At 45.7% G+C, this 18,915-nt stretch overlaps 1 protein-coding gene across 1 annotated transcript in view; it reads left to right on the top strand.

The window, feature by feature from the left end:
- The window catches only part of LOC137640081 (uncharacterized), a 248,802-nt gene that overhangs the window by 48,675 nt on the left and 181,212 nt on the right, over positions 1-18,915 (top strand). Inside the window, exons 2-3 of the mRNA XM_068372535.1 lie at positions 12,369-13,791; positions 14,974-15,798. Coding sequence (XP_068228636.1) covers positions 12,381-13,791; positions 14,974-15,798 — 2,236 coding nt within the window. The 5' untranslated portion in view covers positions 12,369-12,380. The remainder of the gene's footprint in view (positions 1-12,368; positions 13,792-14,973; positions 15,799-18,915) is intronic.

The following is an 18,915-nucleotide window of genomic DNA, read 5'->3' as shown; positions in this document are numbered from 1 at the left end:
AAATGATATCTTTGTTGCTCCTCAAAGTTTCATTTATATTGAAAATCAATCATGATTCAATTTTGCTTACTTTCTCCAATCTTGCACCATCGGTCATATCGCGGTATTTTCGATATTTCTGGAAAATCCGCGATATATGTATATACATGGGTTATGAAAAAAATCCGCGAAGTGGTGAATCCGCGATGGTCGAACCGCGAAGTAGCGAGGGTTCACTTTTGTATATTCTTCCTTTACAGGTCAGAAATATATATAACCATGATGTTTATATGTGCAAGGTTAGATTCCTTCTCATGATACATTATTAATTTATTTTGCTTATGAAAATAAATAGAAAAAATGTATCTGCGTCTTCTTTTATCCTCAGTACATAAATAAAAGAATCCAGAGTTTTTCTATTTCTTTAAATAGACATCTTGATGGTACCGATTTCCAAAGTACGAATAGGTAATCTCTAGAAAGTTTCCCTTGCGTCCTTATGGAAATACAAACTTTGAATCCTTATAGACGAAGTAGACATTTTCCCTGCAGGGGCCAGGAAGCCCTAATCTTGGAAGCTTGGTGGATATGACAAACGATGGTAATGTCATATATATAAGGGTCTAGGAGACCATATAAGGAACTCATTCATAGTAAAGGCACTTATACAAACCCACAGATAGAGTACTTTCAAGTTAATTCTCTGGTAAGCTTCCATCAGGACGACATGGCCGAGCCCAAAAAACGGATTTTGAGCAAAGCGAAAAATCTATTTTTGGGTTAGATAACCATGTCGTCCTGATGGACCCACCCTTCTTTCTTAAATGACCCCACCTGAAACTACTCTATCTGCAGCTATTCCTGCTTAAATGCAACTAGGAATGATGGGCCGTAGTAGTACGGAGAGGAGGTCCACCGGGTACCTTGATAACGGCTCCCCTTTCGTTCGCCACTCTTCCCCCTCAAAGAGTTAAATCTATTCGTGGTGAAGATTGCTATGTGTAGTATATCAACTTCAGCCACCCCAAGCCAATTAAAGATGTTAGATTCAATATATCATGCTGGTATTAGATTGTCCACAGGAGCATTTAGAACTTCGCCTATCACAAGTCTCCTTGTTGATGCTGGAGAATTACCTCTAGACCTTTACCGAAAGTCTTCTATTGTTCGGTATTGGTTTAGGCTGCAAAGACTTCCAAAGTCTTTAGCCTTTCAGACTGCTATCCTTGTAAGACACACATCATACTTTGAGTCACCCTAAATCTCCTCAGCCTTATGGCTTTCGGGTGAAACAATTGTTAAACAGTCTTGGTATAATTAGAAGTACTGTAAAGTGCTTCCATTTAAGGTATCATCAATGCCTCCATGGAAATTACCAGAGGTATCTTTTTGTAAATACTTTATTGGAGTTAAGAAGAATATGACTGACTTAGAATCCAGGTCACTTTTTATGGAACATGTTGCAGAACATAGGGGATCGACTTTTATGTATACTGATGGCTCCAAATCTTATGCTGACATTGGATTTGGAGTACTTAGTAATGGTTTTAAATGTAGAGGTGCACTTTCTCTAACAGCTTTCATATTTACTGCTGAACTGTATAGCATACTAACCGCTATTGAGAAAATAGCGTGGGAGAAAGAGGGTAATTTTACCATTTTTAGTGATGCAAGGAGTGTTCTTCAAGCTTTAGAAGTTTTTAATTCTAGCAACCCTCTAGTTTTAAAGATTGTAGAATGGCTTTTTATTATTGGACTGAAGTATAATAGTTCGATTTTGTTGGGTTTCAGTACATGTAGGTCTGTCTGTGAATGAGAAGGCAGATTTACTGGTGAAGAATGCTGCATCCGAGTTGCTACCAAGAAGGTATCCCATTCCCTGTAATGATTTCCTACCTAACATCTAGAAATTGTTTTGTAATAGTTGGCAGAAGCACTCGGATAGTCTAGATGGCAATAAAATAAGAGAAGTAACAAATGTCATATCTCCTTGGAGGTATAACATGATGCCCTGAAAGTGGGAGACGTCTCTTTGTCGTCTCTGCATTGGTCAACCTGGTTGACACACGAGTTTCTGCTGAAGGGCCAACACCAACCGTATTGCAATGATTGTTTGGTACCTTTAACAGTGAGGCATTTGCTGACCGAATGCCCCAATTATAATAACTTAAGAAATAGATATCTGTTTGAGGCTAGAGGTGAGGATGGGAGGTTCATTCTTGCCAAGATTCTTGGACATGATGTGTCCTACTATGCAAGCGGCATGTTTAGATTTATTTCAGAAGCAGGTCTTGTGAAAACTATTTAATTTTTATAATGACATCTTAACTTCTATGGTTTTAATAGAATATTCTTTTATTTTTTATATATAATAAATGATATCGGCGTCAATAACCTTAGATGTCAGGATGCCATAAAATTTTAAATTAATCGATCAATCAGATTGCGAGTCTCCGACCTGTAACCGATGACCCAAATCAGTTGTTACTATGCCCAGTGAGGAGTTTGAGATACTATCTTAAATGCACTCCAGCAACACAGCCCCAACTAACACCTCTGTATGTTAGCTCAGGGAAAGTAAAGAGGAGGATCACTAAGAACACGGTCTCCTGCTAGATCTGCCAAGTGATCAAAAGAGCCTTCGCTCACAGTAGTGACTTATATCTTCAAACGAGGAGAGCCTCTCTCCTACTAGCGAGCTAGTTGTAGAGACAATGAAGTGAACACAGTCCCAGGCAATCTCTATCTCGGCTAGGTTTATCCCCGGGAAGAGAAACGTCATTGCAAACTATCTGAGCCGTCGAGGGATGACAGTTGGCTCAGAATGGCCTTTGCTTCCTCTAGTGGCAAAAAGACTTTTGACTTAGTGGGGTTCCCTGTCTCTGGACATGTTTGCCACTCACCGGAATCACAAACTCCCAGTGTATTGCTCTCCAGTCCCAGTCCAAGCTTCAGTGATGGAAGATGCCTTTCAACACCCATGGAATGGACTAGACTTTTACGCCTTTTCAACATTTTTCCTTATTCGTCAGAAATTGAACAGAGTCCGAACATCCCAGGGAGTCAAGAGTAATGCTAGTAGCTCCAAAGTGGCCAGTGGCGGAGTGGTGTTCAAACCTGCAGGAACTTCTCATGGAAGTTCCAAGAGAACTTCGAGAATGGCAAAACCTGTTACGACAATCACATATAAGAAAGTTCCACAATGCAGGTCATTGCCTGTCATTTTACAGTTGAAGACTATCTAGCGTCTCCTCCGAAATAAAGTCTTTTCGAGACCAAGTGCGAAACTGCTTTCTGGATATCTCTGAAAGTCTTCTGCAGCAGTACAGTATTCTAGACTTAGTGAAAAATCTGTGATTTGTATTGTAGGGGGAATCTTGTTCCACTCGAGGCCACTATTTGGTATTTTTGAGGAACAAGAAATCCCTTTCAGTCACTACGGTGAAAGGCTACCTCTCGGCTTTGAGCCAAGTCCTCAAACTGCAAGGGTTTGACCTCTCCTTGTCATGAGATCTCACAGCTTTTATTAGGAGTCTTGCCCTCCTTGAGAACTGAAATCCCCTACGTGGGCTGTGATGAAGGTTCTAAGGGCCTTAAGAAGGAACCTATTCATAAAGTCTTAGACAGGGACCTTACCTTAAAGACCATCTACCTCCCTGCCTTAGTTTCAGCCAAGAGAGTAACTGAATTACATTGTCTATCTTATCCTATGTCACATTGTAGAGGGTGGAAAGAACTTTTTCTTTTGTTCCAAAATTTCTAGCCAAAACCCAGAATCTGGTTTAAAACTATAAGATTTGACCCTTTCACGATCTTGTCTCTCAAAGAGGTAAGTGATGACCCGGAGGACATGTTACTCTGACTTGTAAGAGCAATGTGTAACTATTCTGAAAAGAATGGAGTATCTGAGGCCTAAAATCTCAAATTTGTTTGTGAGCATTGGCCGCTCCAAAAAGAAAGTATCCAGAAACTATCTCTTTTTGGCTGAGAGAAATAGCCATGAAAGCTTATAAATCCTCAGTGAAAGCATCGCCAGGGTCCCCCCTTTGAGCGCATGGTATATGTGGGCTTGCCGTAACCTTTGCGTTCCGCAAAAACCACTCTGTATCACAAGTCCACAAAGCTTGTCTATGGAAGAGACAAACCACTTTTACAGACCATTATCTTGAAGATTTTACACACAGGTCTTTAGACACCTCTTTAGGTCGTATTGTTGTAGCACAACAAATAATCTAATTGTGCGCTCTTACGGGACATGTAACTATTTTATCTTGGGCATCAATTATTTCCTGCATTATAAGGGTATGTAATGAGTATTAAGGCAGATGGTGATCTTGATTGGACTTGAAGCCTTCACTTTGAATTTGTCCTAATGCAAGTAAGAATGCCTTAATTTTTCAGTATTTGATGACATACTGGATATATATTTTTTTATGTAACACTTGATGTTCACATGACTTCACCCCTGACAAAGAATCATATCTCTGGTATCGAATGTACGGCCTTGTCTCTTTGCGAGCTGGCTACATAGTTCACAGATTATTCACTTTTGATCTTTTGCTATTACTTAATAGTAATTGTATCTTTGGAGAGGGATGGCATACTTCTTAACGGAGACTCTCCCCACCCACCTAAGGAAGACTCCCATATAAATGACTCAGAAGTTTGTATCTGCATAAGAATAAACTTCAAATTTTAAAAACTATGTGTATTTGTTCCAACATGGAGTACTTTCCTCGAACTACTTTCTTAGGAGCATCTGGGAATCTCCTCCCAACCGAGCAGAATTTTGTGTAGTTTCCCGTATCTCAGTTTTCTGTAGTGGGTCCCTCTGTGGCGGATGAATACTTCACCCTGAGGTGACCTGGGTCATCGAGAGCGTGTGGCCAGGTCTTGGTCACCAGTAAGTTTCTGGTCGCGGCGTGATTAACATCTCGCCGCTCTCTCTCACATCCCGTGCAACCCTTTGTGTCCCCGACCCTTTGTGTTCCCACGTGTTTAATGTTTACGTTATATCCTTTTATCCACCTCTTTCCCCTGTGTTCTTGTGTTGCTTGGTGCTTTGGTGTACGATTATGGAGCACCCACGTCGTTGCCCCGGGCCTAATGCCGGTAAATCAATCTTGTGGTGCGTTCCTCTCTAAGCCGGAGGTTGATCCCCATACCTTGTGTTCATCGTGTAGGGCCAGTGTGTGTTCCCCGTTCGCCACATGTCCAGAGTGCGAGTCTTGGCCCGAGATCCAGTGGGCACTCTATGGTACCAAGAAGAAGAAGGCGTCCAAGAGATCCCCCAAGAAGGCGAGTACCGCCTTTTCCTTGGCGTCGCCCACAGCTCCGTCAGAGAAAAGTTCCCCGCCACCTTCCCCTACCCAGAGTAGGGGACGAGGTAAGTCCGTTGCGGGGAAGCGGCCCATTGCTGATCCCCATGAGTCTGATGTTCCTGATGGGGGGATGTTGTGTCTGTGCAGGCGTGTGGGGGGCCTGATGGGGGGGTGGGAGTGTGCTTAGGAGACGAGGTTCTGGTGCCTACAGGGCCCGTCTCTACCGAAGACCTGGTGTGGGGGAAGACTGCTCCGGCTCCTTCCCCTGCATTGTGGCTGTGCGTTTCAGGTGCTTCCGCGACCTGGGTAAAAGCGGACAAAGAGAGTCCGCCGGAATGCTTGTCGAATCCAGACTCCATCGCATGGACGGCTCCTAGGACGCCCTTCAGGTCTCCGATGCGGTTAGAAGAGGAGTTCGATAGTTGGTTCGGCCCCAAGAAGACTGTGCGGTCTCCCCCGGTGATGTCGTCGACGCTCCCGCCCGTCTTTATGTAGCCGATCTCGCTGGTGAAACGACACGAGGATCCCCCATCAGCATCTGACGTATCGGAGGACTCGGCGAGCTCGTCTTCCTCCCCGTCATCGGCCTCACTTTCATCAGCTTCGTCGGACTCGTCCTCCTCAGAGGATTCAGGTCCCCGGGATTCTAGGAAGAAGCGGAAGAGGTCACGTTCGCGGTCAGCCCCTTCCAGGAAACGTGCCAGGACCTCCAGGAAGAAACATAAGAGGGGCCGTTCGTCTAGGGACAAGTGGGTCCGAGTTACCATCCCACGCAGCGAGCTCCTCAAGGTAGCCTCCACTCCAGGCTCTTCCGGGTGGCTCCCTAGAGCCGCTTCATCACCCTCGCGACACGGGTCCTCCTGTAGGTCCGGCCTTCGCCCGAAGTCGTCGACTCAATTCTCCTTCGCCAAGCCTAAGCCCTCGAAGGCACTGGCTCCATCCGCCCAGCGGAAAGAGCCGCTCCTTCGTCCCGGCAGCATGGTTCCGGCCCCAGGAGCAACCGGGAAAACTTGGTAGGCCTCCGGCTCCACGGAGCTCCGCGGGAGGGAGTAGACCCATGACGGGACCCTCGTCCCAGCGGATCCACCTGTACTGCAAGTCCCCGCGCCATTGGTACGGCGGGAGATTGGATCTGGCTTCCCACGTGGCTCCATCCGTGACCGACGAGGTGCCCCACGTGGAAGAACAAGTTGCTGAAGGCCTTATAGAAGGGGGAGAGTGCTCCGCTGATGACGTCTCCTCCTACTGGAAGGTGCTCACTCTCATCAGGCGGCACCACAGGCTGGACGACCCGAAACCCTCGACGGAGCAGGCCTGGCTCTCCGGTCTGGGCAGGTTAGTGGACAACCCGGTCCAGCAGAAGCCGTCCCTAACCCTTCCTCTAGCGCCGGACGTGAAGCTAGGGATGGACCATATTGACAGGTACGTCGCGAGTCAAGCGGACGCCCCCAAGAACCAAGGGTCCTCCAAGCTTCTTCCGGACCTTAGAACACAGAAACGGTTCTACGTCCCGGACGGTCGCCGGGGGGGGGGTCCCCGTGCGGTCGAAGTGGCGATAGCCACGCTGAACCAAGGAAGTGCGGAAGACGGGGCCTCCTCTGCCCCAGTATGTTTCTCACCAGCAGAGGCCTCTATGATGGAGGACATGGCCCAGGACTTGGTTAACGTCACATTTTGGCTGAACTGGTGGGCCTGTACCCTAGTGGGTTTCCAGTCCTCCTATGATCTCTCCATACCGGAGAATCAGACTTTGTTGCAAGAACTGATCCGCTCAGGGGGAAAGGCGATGAAGTTCCTCACGTTCCAATCCCTCACGCAGAAGACACCGTCGTTAATAAACTACTCCGTAGGCTACCCGAGCGAGAGGCGAGGTGCCTGAGGAGCTCCCCGGTGTGGGGCGATTCCGTCTTCACCCTGAAGGCAGTCGAAGAAGTGATTGAGAGAGTCAGGAAGCTCAAGGAGGCAGGAGAGCCCAGGCCCCCAACTGCAAGGCGTCCGGCACATAGAAGAACCGCGCCAGACGGCCCCCACTCCTTGCCAGTCCAGCCCAGAAGAGATTCCCTGTCGGTTTCCTGGCGTCAAGCGCGACCCCGCAGGCCTCTTTTAGGACTTCCTACCCCAACTCAAGGAGAGGACGTTCCAGCTGCGCCTCCAGGAGAAGGTAGGGAGAGAGGCCCCCTACTCCTGCTGAAGCCTCAGTAGGGGGATGCCTCAAACACTCTTGGCAAGCTTAGCGGGACTACGGAGCAGATCCATGGACTGTAGCAGTCGTGAGGGATGGGTACAGGCTGCCCTTCCTGGCGGACCGGGCCCCTCTAATTCCGGACCGACAGGCGGACTGGTTGGCGCCTAAGGACCCCTTAAAGAAGGCGGCATTACAGGAGGAAGTGTCGGCCATGATCGCCAAAGGGGCGTTGGAACCAGTCAAGAACCCCACCCCAGGGTTCTACAGCAGACTCTTCCTGGTGGAGAAAGCAACAGGGGGTTGGGGGCCGGTCATAGATCTGTCGGCCCTCAACAAGTTTGTATGCAAGACCGACTTCAAGATGGACACCCTGAAGTCGGTAATGGCAGCCTTGAGGGAGGGGGACTTCATGATATCCCTAGACCTCAAGGACGCCTATTTTCAGGTCCCTGTCCACCCCTTCAGCAGGAAGTTCCTAAGGGTGAAATGGGGTACCCAGGCGTTGCAGTTCAAGACCCTATGCTTCGGGCTGTCGACAGCTCCTCAGGTTTTCACGAGGGTCTTCGCAACAGTCTCAGTCTGGGCCCACGAACAGGGCATCCGCTTGATTCGTTACCTGGACGACTGGTGGTTACTTTCAGCCGCAGAGGGAGTACTGAAGGAGCAAGGCACGAAGCTTCTACGGTTCTGCAAGGACTTGGGTATCACCATCAACCTAGAAAAGTTGCAGTTGATACCCTCCACCATGATGACCTACCTGGGGATGGTTCAAGACACCCAGTTGGCGAGAGCCTTCCCCTCCTCAGAGAGGTTGGAAAATCTAGACCGGATAATTCTCCCCTTCCTAGCAAACCTTCCGAGGAGAGCCAAAGACTGGCAGAGGTTAGTGGGCCACTTGGTGTCGTTGGAGAAGTTAGTCCCCCGGGGGAGACTCAAACTAAGAGCGGTTCAGTGGAACCTAAAAGATTCTGGACCCCGGGGGAGTCCCCGCACAAGATAGTCACGGTGTCCTCGGAGACGAAGGAGACCCTGAATTGATGGCACGACAGGACGAACATTCTCAAGGGAATGCCCTTCGCGATCGATCCCCCGGAGATGCTGTTATTCAAGGACGCATCGAAGGAGGGATAGGGAGCCCATCTTCTCAACGAGTCAGCGAAGGGGAAGTGGTCCCCCGAGGAAAAGAACCTTCACATAAACGTCCTAGAACTGATGGCCGTTCAAAGGGCATGCGTAGAATTCGTCCACCTTCTCCGTGGAAACACTGTGGCTCTGATGTGCGAAAATGCTACCGTAGTAGCCTATGTGGAAAAGCAAAGAGGACTAAAGTCGAAGGAGTTGTGCAGTCTCACGACAAAGTTCCTGGAATGGGCCTCAAAGGAGCAGATCGAGATCACAGCCAGGTTCATTCCAGGAAAGCGGAACGTCCTCGCCGACGGCCTCAGCAGGATGGGCCAAGTGGTAGGGTCGGAGTGGTCCCTACACCCAGAAATGGCTCAGACGGTCATCCTGAAGTGGGGGTTGCCGATAATGGACCTCTTCGCCACAAAACTCAACGCAGAGCTCCTCATGTTTTGTTCTCCTGTGCCAGATCCAACAGCAGCGTTCGAGGACGCCTTTCAACACCTTTGGGACAACCTCGACGTGTATGCCTTCCCTCCTCCCTTCGGGATGCTTAGGCAGGTACTCAACAGAGTGAGACGAGCAAAGAACCTGTGGATGACTTTGGTAGCGCCCTGGTGGCCAGAGAGAGAGAGGTTCGCGGACCTAAAGGAACTGGCGTGCCTCCCACCATGGCCCCTTCCGGACAGAGAAGACCTCCTCCGCCAGCCCCACTTCCAAAGGTTTCACGAAAACCCTCGGTCTCTCCGCCTACACGCTTGGAGGTTATCGAGTGGCTCCTGAAGAGGGAAGGATACTCACCGAAGACCGCAACAAGGATGTCGGGTTACCTGAGACAGTCCTCAGTCGCGGTGTATCAAGCAAAATGGACCACTTTCACAAAATGGTTCGCCTCGCAGAACCTCAGGCCGTTGGAGGCCTCCATTCATCGAATAGCAGATTTCCTAGTCTACTTGAGAGATGACATAGGTATGTTTATCCCGGCCATCAAAGGTGTCCGAGCTGCCTTGGGCCAGGACTTCCTCCTCAAGGGCCTAGATCTAGGAGCTTCTCGGCAGATCTTGATGCTCATCAAGAGCTTCAAGCAATCATGTTCTCCCCGTTCCTCTAGACTGCCACAGTGGGACGTGGCCAGAGTTCTTAAGGCTCTGTCTGAGCCTCCCTTCGAGCCCCTCAGGGACATTCTGGACAAAGAACTCACCCTCAAGACTGTCTTCCTTCTCGCCCTGGCCTCAGCTAAACGTGTGAGGGAACTCCATGGGCTGTCGTACGAGGTCTCGCATGCGAAAGGTTGGAAGGAGTTGAGTTTCAAGTTCTTGCCCGATTTCGTAGCCAAGACGCAGAACCCAGCCTACTGAGACCCTAGGTTCGAGGGATTCTCAGTGCCAGCGATTCCGCGATCGGACAACCCGAGAGATTTGTTGCTATGCCCGGTCAGGGCAGTTAGAAAATACCTGGAAAGGACAGCCAGGCTTCGCCCTGGGATTAAAGAGTCTGTTCGTCTCCTTGGGCGTGGTGAAGAAAACAGTGTCCAGGAACACTATCTTCTTCTGGTTACGGCAGGTGATTAAGAGAGCCTATGACAGTACTGGAGCCTCGGTGCCGGGTAAGCCGAGACCCCATGATATTAGGGGCCTGAGCACTTCGCTAGCTTTCGAGAAGAACATGGCTGTGGGCCAGATCCTGAAGGCGGGCACATGGTCCAGGCAGTCCACCTTTATGGCCCACTACCTGAAGGACTGTACTAGAAAGTCTCTCGACAGCTTCTCCATCGGTCCGGTCATTTCTGCGCTCCAAAAGATTTAAGGTTGAAGCCCCGGGGAAGCCCGTGGAAAGTAATGCCAAGCGACACAAGTTCCTTCCTTACCTTTCCCCCTTGTCCCTGCTTCCCCTCCATTCCCTTTTTCCTTACCCCTCCCATGTGGGAAACGTTCAGTGGAGGCGCCCATGTCCGGAGTTCCTTACAGAGGTGAGTTACTTAGACACTAAATAGTTTTTTGCATAGTTTTCCCCAGGTCTCGTATTTCGTTTTTGGTCAGAAGAACCTAGCCTCCTATCTAGGTTCAATCTTTATTACCCAGCAGGTCTCTCGGCCCGTAAGACCACCCCCGCCTCCTAAATAATAAGTCTCCTAAGAGAGTAGTTCGAGGTAAGTACTCCGTGTTGGAACAAATCACAAATTTTAAGTAATTTGTATTTTTCCTAACAGTACTTACCTCGAACTACTTTCGGGTTATGGCCCGCCCATCCTTCCCCGAGTGTCTTATAGGACTTTGATACCATATTTATCAAAAACTTACTGGTGACTGAGACCTGGCCACGCGCTCTCGCTGACCCGGGTCGCCTCAGGGCGAAGTATTCATCCGCCACAGAGGGACCCACTATAGAAAACGGAGATAGGGGAAACTACTGTACACAAAATTCTGGTCGGTTGGGAGGAGATTCCCAGATACTCCTAAGAAAGTAGTTCGAGGTAAGTACTGTTAGGAAAAATACAAATTACTTAAAATTTTTGATTTTTCCTAGCTAAAACCCTAGTCATTTATGAAAGATCTCACCTCAATTACCCAGAAGTCTTTGATCAGGAGAGAGTGGAGAACATCATGTGCAGGCATCCTGTGCCACATGTACAGTGGTTGCTTAGCAACTATAAGAATGATGCAATTGAACCCTTTTTCTCTGATTGTCTGCTCATATAGAAAATGAGACTTGGAGTAGCCCATATAAATGACAAGTTTTTATAGCTAGGAAAAATACAGTACAGTATTCAAAATTTATAGTTTTAAAAGTAATTTGTATTTTTCTTAGCTATACAAATCTGAGTCCTTTGGGTTAAAGTTCCCTTCTCAACCAACCCTCTGTCCTGAGTCAAAAGGTCATAAGTGAAGAGATTATGGTGGAGGTGTAGGGGACTGTAAGCCCTCTCTCCCACCTGTTGTTTAATTGCTTGTTGGGTGATTCAATGGCTGTCCAGCTCTCGCTGAAAACATATTTGTTTACTTGAAGCACTGAGGTTTGTTTAGCTAGGAAAAATAATAATTACAGGTACTTTAAAGATTTGCTATATCACATATACTGTACTGTTGTTGTGCTATACTCTTGTAGACATTATGTAAGAGATTCAGATACCCTGTATTGGAGTTGCAATAAAGATTACAAATCAACATGGTAATCTACTTGTCAATCTTTAATGGGCAAGTGAGCTGTAACAATGCATCTCAACTTATTGTTATTATTGAAATAGCATATCTGTAAATAATATATAAAACTTGAACTCTTAGCTAACAATATGTAAATAATATTAAAACTTGAACTCTTAGCTAACAATATGTAACTTGAACTCTTAGCTAACCTGCCATATGGGCCGTGCAGCATATAAGTTCAGTAGAAATAAATGTTTACAGTATTCATAAGACAAAATTCAAATTTTTTTATTAGGTATGGGATTTTCTCACTTTAGATTTTAGTGCATCACTATAAATTTCACTTCCTTGTGTTATCTAAAATACTGCATTATTGTATGATTAGTAAAATGTATACAAATACTAAATGTAATACCTGTACCAGATGGAACAGGAGTATGGAATTCATAAGTCCCATGCTAATTACTATAATTAAAGTAGCCGAATGGTGTTCAGATTTCAAGATTTTATAGATTGAGTTGTTAGTGAACACATTTTTTCACAAATATCAGAACAAATGGCTAGTATAATTATACAGTTTCTTTTTTACAGCTAAATTATGCTTATGTCTATTTTCAGGAAAAGTGTGGAATGGATGGTAGAAATGTGGGTGGCTCCAACTCTGGTGGTTCGGGAAGGCCAAAATTAGTCAGATCTGGCATCTCTTTTCCTAGGGAGAACGCACCTATACTAAAAATTGGATCGGGACCAACAGAACAGGATGGACAAGCTGGCAAACAGAATGCTGGGGGGAGCCTGCAGAAATCACAAGATTCTGCGCTAAGTTTTCTGGGTTCCAAGGCAAGTGCAGTTGACAGTATATGTCAGAATATTGCATCTTCCTCAAGTGTAGTAAGTGCTGAGAGGCCTAAAGTTCTCCCTGCCACCATGTCTGAGGGACTCTCATCCTTAGTTTCCTATTCCTCCTCTTCTACTGAAGCCTCGGGATCTGAAGACAATAGTCAGGATAACCAATTTGGTGATGTCTCTCCTGCAACTCTCAGTAAATCTGGAAATTTAGGCAACATTTCATCAGAGACTTTGGTAAAGAAGATGCAAGACATAGCCAACAGTAAAGATTCACCAAAAATAAAGCCTGTTGTTTCTACTACAACAAAAGAAGTCAGTGACCTGCCAATAACCTCATATCAGTCTGAGGAAAGTAAGATTTCAAAGGAAGAGATTTCTTTTAGTAAAATGGATTTAGAAAAAGGAACTGAAAAGATTAATGTTCCTGTTACATCAAAGTCTGGTGAACAAACAACTGTTGCCCCAACAGCCACCTCTGTTCAGCCTGAAGAGAAAAGAAAACTTATTAAATTAGTTAAAACAGACCCAGTCAGTTTACTGAAAGGAGCACTAGAGCATTCTAAATCATCAAAACCAACAAGTCAAGCAATGCATGTAGTACAGAGATTTGATTTAGTTAAGCAAGAAATGCAGGCTGAAAAAAGTAAGATGATAAATTTATCCACAAATGAGAAACATGCAGATAATTTAGAGAAAAAATCTGAGCTCCCTGTTGCGACTCAAGCTGGTCAAATAAAGATTCAACGTTTTTTGAGACGCCCAAGTTCCGATTTGCAACAGGCCAATGTTCTGACCAAAGAAGGTGTTGAATTGAAAAAGGATGGTGGGCTAAATATTTCTGTTGGCCCAACTGGAGGGAAAGAACCTGATAAATTTCATTTGCAGTTGACTTCTAATTTTGTCACATCAAAGTCTTTGCAGCAGGAGAGTCCAATTCTGCCTAGTTTAACCAAAGGGCCTTCTACTTTATTAGAATCAACTGAAAAGTTACAAGGATTTGCACAGTCTTTCGCTGTTAAAGACACTGCTAGAGAATCCCCAGTAATTGAAATGAAACCGGATAGAGTGCCATTACCCCAGAAACCAAAACCTTTTGAAGAGGAGAGTATTCCTTTAGATCCCATTGAGGAACAATTGAAGCTTTTAACTGAAGGCCATCCAATATCAGATATGGAGATCCCAGATTTGAAAGGTAAGATTAATGTGGTAACTAACTGCACTTGATACTATGCATGTAGTTTATGAATAAGGTATTGAATAGTAGAATTTGAAAATATTGGTTGTGTAGTTTGTCATGTGCTTGGGTGTTTATGGAAACTTCATCTTTCTGTCTTCAGTCATTCCTGGTTTATCACTTCTCAGTAAGTTGAAGGTTTTCTGATTAATGCATACATTGCTATGACACTATTTATTATTTTCAAAATTCTGTAGCAGAAGTATTCTGCATTTATCTGGTTTTACAAATTATATAAGTGAACACCTACCTTTTTTCATGTCATTTTAACTTTTCAAAACTTGTTATGAGTAGTCACATGCAGACTTGACCTGAAAATACTGTTTCATGCAATTGGTATAGGGTTTAAGGAAATTTTTGATCTTAGAAAATAGAATTGAGAGGAATAACACCAAATTATGTACAGGAGAACTGCTTAGCAATTTTTCTTATTAACATTGTGTAAGCAGAACTGTAATCTGCTGTTAGGACCCCTATTACATCATAAGTTTGCTAAAATAAATTTTTTGTCCATATAGGAAGGCATATGGTTGAAATCTAAATAAGTATGTAAATCTGTACATACTGTATCTCATTTGTGGCATAGCCTTTTTATTTTCAAATCAGGTAAGTTAGTGATCCCTGTTTTTTCTGTTGGTGGTGGCTGTTTTGTGTCATGTTAACTGGTTTCTTCATGTTGTCTACTCATTTTAGACTTACTTCTCCTGAGGAAATTTATGCTTGTTTATTACCTATTATTAACCCATTCTATTTATGTCACTATATTTAACAATGGTGTTAGTTAATAGTTACCATTGGTAACTTCACATGTTAGAGAGATGAATAATTACTAAATCATCTTATCTCTGCTTATATTTAAGTAATTTAGATACCGTATTCACAGAAATATTTAATGTAGACTGATTCCCAACTTATTACTATGTATAGTCTTCTTAAATATGTATATTTTAAAGGTCACTACTTCATTCATTGTTTTTGGTATTTTACTTAGTTTTTTATTGTAAATGTATTTACAATTAGCTTTCTTGTATTTAAAATAGGTGTACAGTATATTAGGAATTTTCAAATAGGCCCCATTGCTTACTGCTGAACTGATTTTGTTAATTGTGAGTTGTGTTCTTATTCGTTGTTTATTTGCAGGAGAATCTTCCTTGAATATTACAGCAAAGGAATTGCTAGACAATTTTGACCCAGAGCCAGTGGATATACATTTAAAAGAAATGAATTCAGAGAGAGAACTGAAGCCTGCATCTATACCAGATACCCAGACGCATTCTCAAACTACTGTTGTGGTTCAGAATAAGGGCAAAATGTTTGGTAACACATTGGCTGAAAAAGAAGACAGTGTCCTATCTGTCATTGAAGGCGATACACAAGATTCTTCCTTGACTTTACCCATTAAAGAGGATGAAATGAATATTGAGGATCCTGGGAGTACTGTAACTGTTCCATCAGGTGGATTGATTTCTTCACAGAACATAAGTACTCTAGATGTTAAAGGAGTTGATATTGCCTCTATGCTAGGAGAACAGGAATTGGATTATGATATAAAAAGTAACAAACGTACTCACAGCACACTTCCAGAGCAAGTGGAACCACAGGAAAAAAAAATAAAGGTTGGTGAAATGATTGGTCAAGGTACTGGACAGTCAAATATTATTGAACAGTCAAATATTATCCCAAAAGCTGAAACAGAAAAGATGGAAGTAGATGTTAGTAGTACCCCTAAGGAATTTTTGCCTACTTTTGAGAAACTGTCAGAAGATTTAGCAGCCTCAAAGAAAATTGGCATGGAAGAAGATAGTAAAACTAGCATAGATGATTCCAGTATAGCAAGTTTGCCATATAAAGAGAAGGATGATAAGGACGATGATGCTTCTACCCCATCCTCTAGGAAAAGACGTAAGAAAAAATCCTACGAAAGGCCAAGAGGAGAGGGTGGCAAATTCCGTAAGGAAAAACCTGGTAAGTTTATTATTTTCTTAAGTCCAGTACCCAATGAATATGAGATAGGGACATGTTAGATAACCAGCATTGAAGATCTTCATAACTGTCATTGTTTGTTGTTTGTATAAAATACAAAACTGTATTTATTTTAATTAAACTTACCTGAGCTTTATATGTCTTCACTCTCGAAAGTTTTGCTTGTGAGGATGCCTACCCCTTAAATTTTTTTTCTATGAATCTCTTGTGATATTCAGATAGTTTCTTCTATAGAGACCCAGTTTAATTGACTCTTACCTGAAAAATTTAACAAAATTAAGAATGTACTCATTTTCTTTCCCTTCAGATAACATATGCCCTTAACAAAGGAACAGAGTCCTCTATCGTAAGTGGTAGGAAGTCCTAGGATGTTGCCTTGGGAAATATAGATTTCAGTTTCTCCTTCGATCCTGCAGTGATCGAACATCCTCTCAGATTTTTTCCTTTGGCTAATTTACAGTTATTGGTCGGAATGTGCATGGGAACTATTTCTGGGAGATCATGTGGTGCATTTCCTTGAATTGTTTTATAGACAATTCTGTGATTCAAATTTGTTCCGTAACTGGAATACAAACCTACGCTATTTATTAGGGGTTATTACTTTCGGTGAAGCTGAAAGGTCGAGCCATTAAAATTTTAGCGACGGTTAACTACCCATTCCACTAGTTAGCAGAGGTAGGGGGGTTAGCTTGCTACCGCTCCTGCTCGCACACCTGTGATTTAACTCGCTTTGCTTTTGGCTTGGATGGTGAACGGTCGTTGCCATTCGTCATCCTCTCCTGTTTTGGACTGCCATTAATTGCTATTGTTGTGCTTTCTCTTTGTTAGTGTGTGTGTGTTGACTTCTGCCGACCATGCGAACCTGCCCTGGACTTGAGGAACGGCCTTGCGGTACCTTCATGTCGGCCGTGGACACCGATCGTCACACCCTTTGTCCCGCCTGCAAAGGTCAACGGTGTGATAAAGATAACAATTGTAGTGAGTGTCAGGAGTGGTCTGTCTCCCAGTGGGAAAAGTTTGGGCGCCGGCGGAAAAGAAGTCAAAGCGGGATATTTCTCCATCAAAGATTTCTTTGAAAGGGAAAATACCCAAGACTACTTCTTCTGCTTCCTGACCTTCCTCCGAAGCTCCTACTTGATTGCCCTTTTCTGAGAGACTGTCGAGTAGTAGCGTAGGGCCTTTAATTGTGGGTCAACCCCGGTCCTCGAGAGAAGGTGTTGCCTCCACTAGTGAAGCAGCCCCACCTCTCCCCCTGGTGAGGCCATGTGTCTTTCTCCTTTTGTTCAGGTGTGGTCATCCTTGGGGCTTCCGGGTCCACCCTCCAAGTACTCCTTGCTGCAGCTCATCATCTGTGGTTCTAGTGTGCAGCCTTTGTCGACTTCGGAGGTAGATCCTATGTCGTTCGTCGACGTAGTGATGTTTGAGGCGTCTTCTGCTGCTGCTGCCGACACCCCTGCCTCTACGGCGTCTTCTGCTGCTGCTACCGACGCCTCTGCCTCTTCAGACTCTTCAGCTGTTGCTGCCGACTGCGCTTCCCCTGTTCCTGATCATCCTTCGAGGGGGGAGCTAATTCTCTCGTCTGTCTCTCCTGCAAGTGTTTCTCGTAGGAGGAGGAGTTCACTCATAGAGATTCCTCTGCTGAGGACTGCTGCTTCTAAAGGTCATCTTACTGATCGACCAGCCCCCAGAGGCCGTCAGCAATCTCGCAGAGCTCGCTCTCCACTTCACCTTAGAGGTATCCCATTGCCATCGGTGAAAAGGTGTCTCTTCGTCTCTTCAGCCTCATCGTCACAGCCTTCCCCCGCAGAGGAGCCGACTCTTCCATCATCTTTTGGCCCTCGCCCTTCGTCCGTTCCTGGACCTTCTCCTGACGACGCTGCCGTTAGTCCTTGGACTTCGGCCTTGCACTCTATAGTGGATCGCTCGCGATACCCACGATGGATGTTTGCCTTTCCAAAGGGCACATCTCTGTTTCTTCACCGTTCTTGTCTTTCTCAGCGTTTCAGATTTTCGGCTGGACGCCAGCACACTCCAACTCTCCAGTGCCTATCTGTGCACCAGCACCCCCAACATCTCGTCAGCGCTCTCCAGCACGCCGGCACTTTCCAGGGCTTCAACGCTCTCCATTGCATCAGTGCTCTTCAATGCCTTAGCGATCTCCCGATCTCCGGCGCTCTCCAGCTTGTTCTCGCCGTTCAGAACACCAGCATTTTCCGGCTGATCTATGTTCGCCAGTACAACAGCGCTCTCCTGCACTTCTGCGCTCTCCTGCTTGTCAGCATTCCTGCGCACCCGCGCTCTCCTGCGCACCCGCGCTCTCCTCAGCTACAGAGCTCTCCTGTGCGCCAGCGCTCTCCAACTTGTCGGTACTCGCCAACTCGTTAGTGCTCTCTAGCTCGCCAGCACTCGTCTGTGCTCCCGTGCTTACGTTTTCACCAGCATTCGCCTACTCAACAGTGCTCTCCTGCGCACAAGTGGAGCTTTCCAACTCGCTAGCACTCGCCAACGCGCCAGCGCTCTCCTGCTCACTTATGCAGGAGTGAAAAAGAGCTGAAAGGCAAACTTTTAGACAGGTCACCATCGCACCATTCCCCTCCCTGCAAACGCATTACAGCATGCGCGCCGGGAAAAGGAGGAAAAAGTTCCACAGAAGGGTTCAAGATTCAGAAGATTGCATCTTCAAAGGGGTACCCACCGCAACCATCGGTCGAGACTCCTTACAGGGATTCTTTAATCCCTTTCTCTTTAAGAGCTCTCTCTGACAATGCCACTGTCAGCAGACAGCCTTGGTTCAGTGCCATAGTTAGAGCAGTCGTACAGGCTTTCGGGCCTGCGTTATCATCTTGCTCTTCGGAGACCTCACAACATCCGACGGGTCCAGCAGATCTCCGGCAAAGAACCTTGGCTGCTTCGTCCTTGAAGAGAAAAAGAGGAGTCAGACGCAGTAACATCCCCTAGGGTGAAACTGATTCCTGCTAAAGGTCTGCCTCTACTGACGCGCCTTCTGGATGCTCTTCTTCCTCACCTCTACCGAGGGAGCGAGGGAGTCTCGAGAGGTTTGAATTTCCTCCCTTCCACCTTTGGAGGAAAATTCTCCTC

Source organism: Palaemon carinicauda, chromosome 4 (assembly GCF_036898095.1).
Source record: "Palaemon carinicauda isolate YSFRI2023 chromosome 4, ASM3689809v2, whole genome shotgun sequence".
NCBI classification, from domain to species: domain Eukaryota; kingdom Metazoa; phylum Arthropoda; class Malacostraca; order Decapoda; family Palaemonidae; genus Palaemon; species Palaemon carinicauda.
This window is presented reverse-complemented; position numbering and strand designations above follow the sequence as displayed.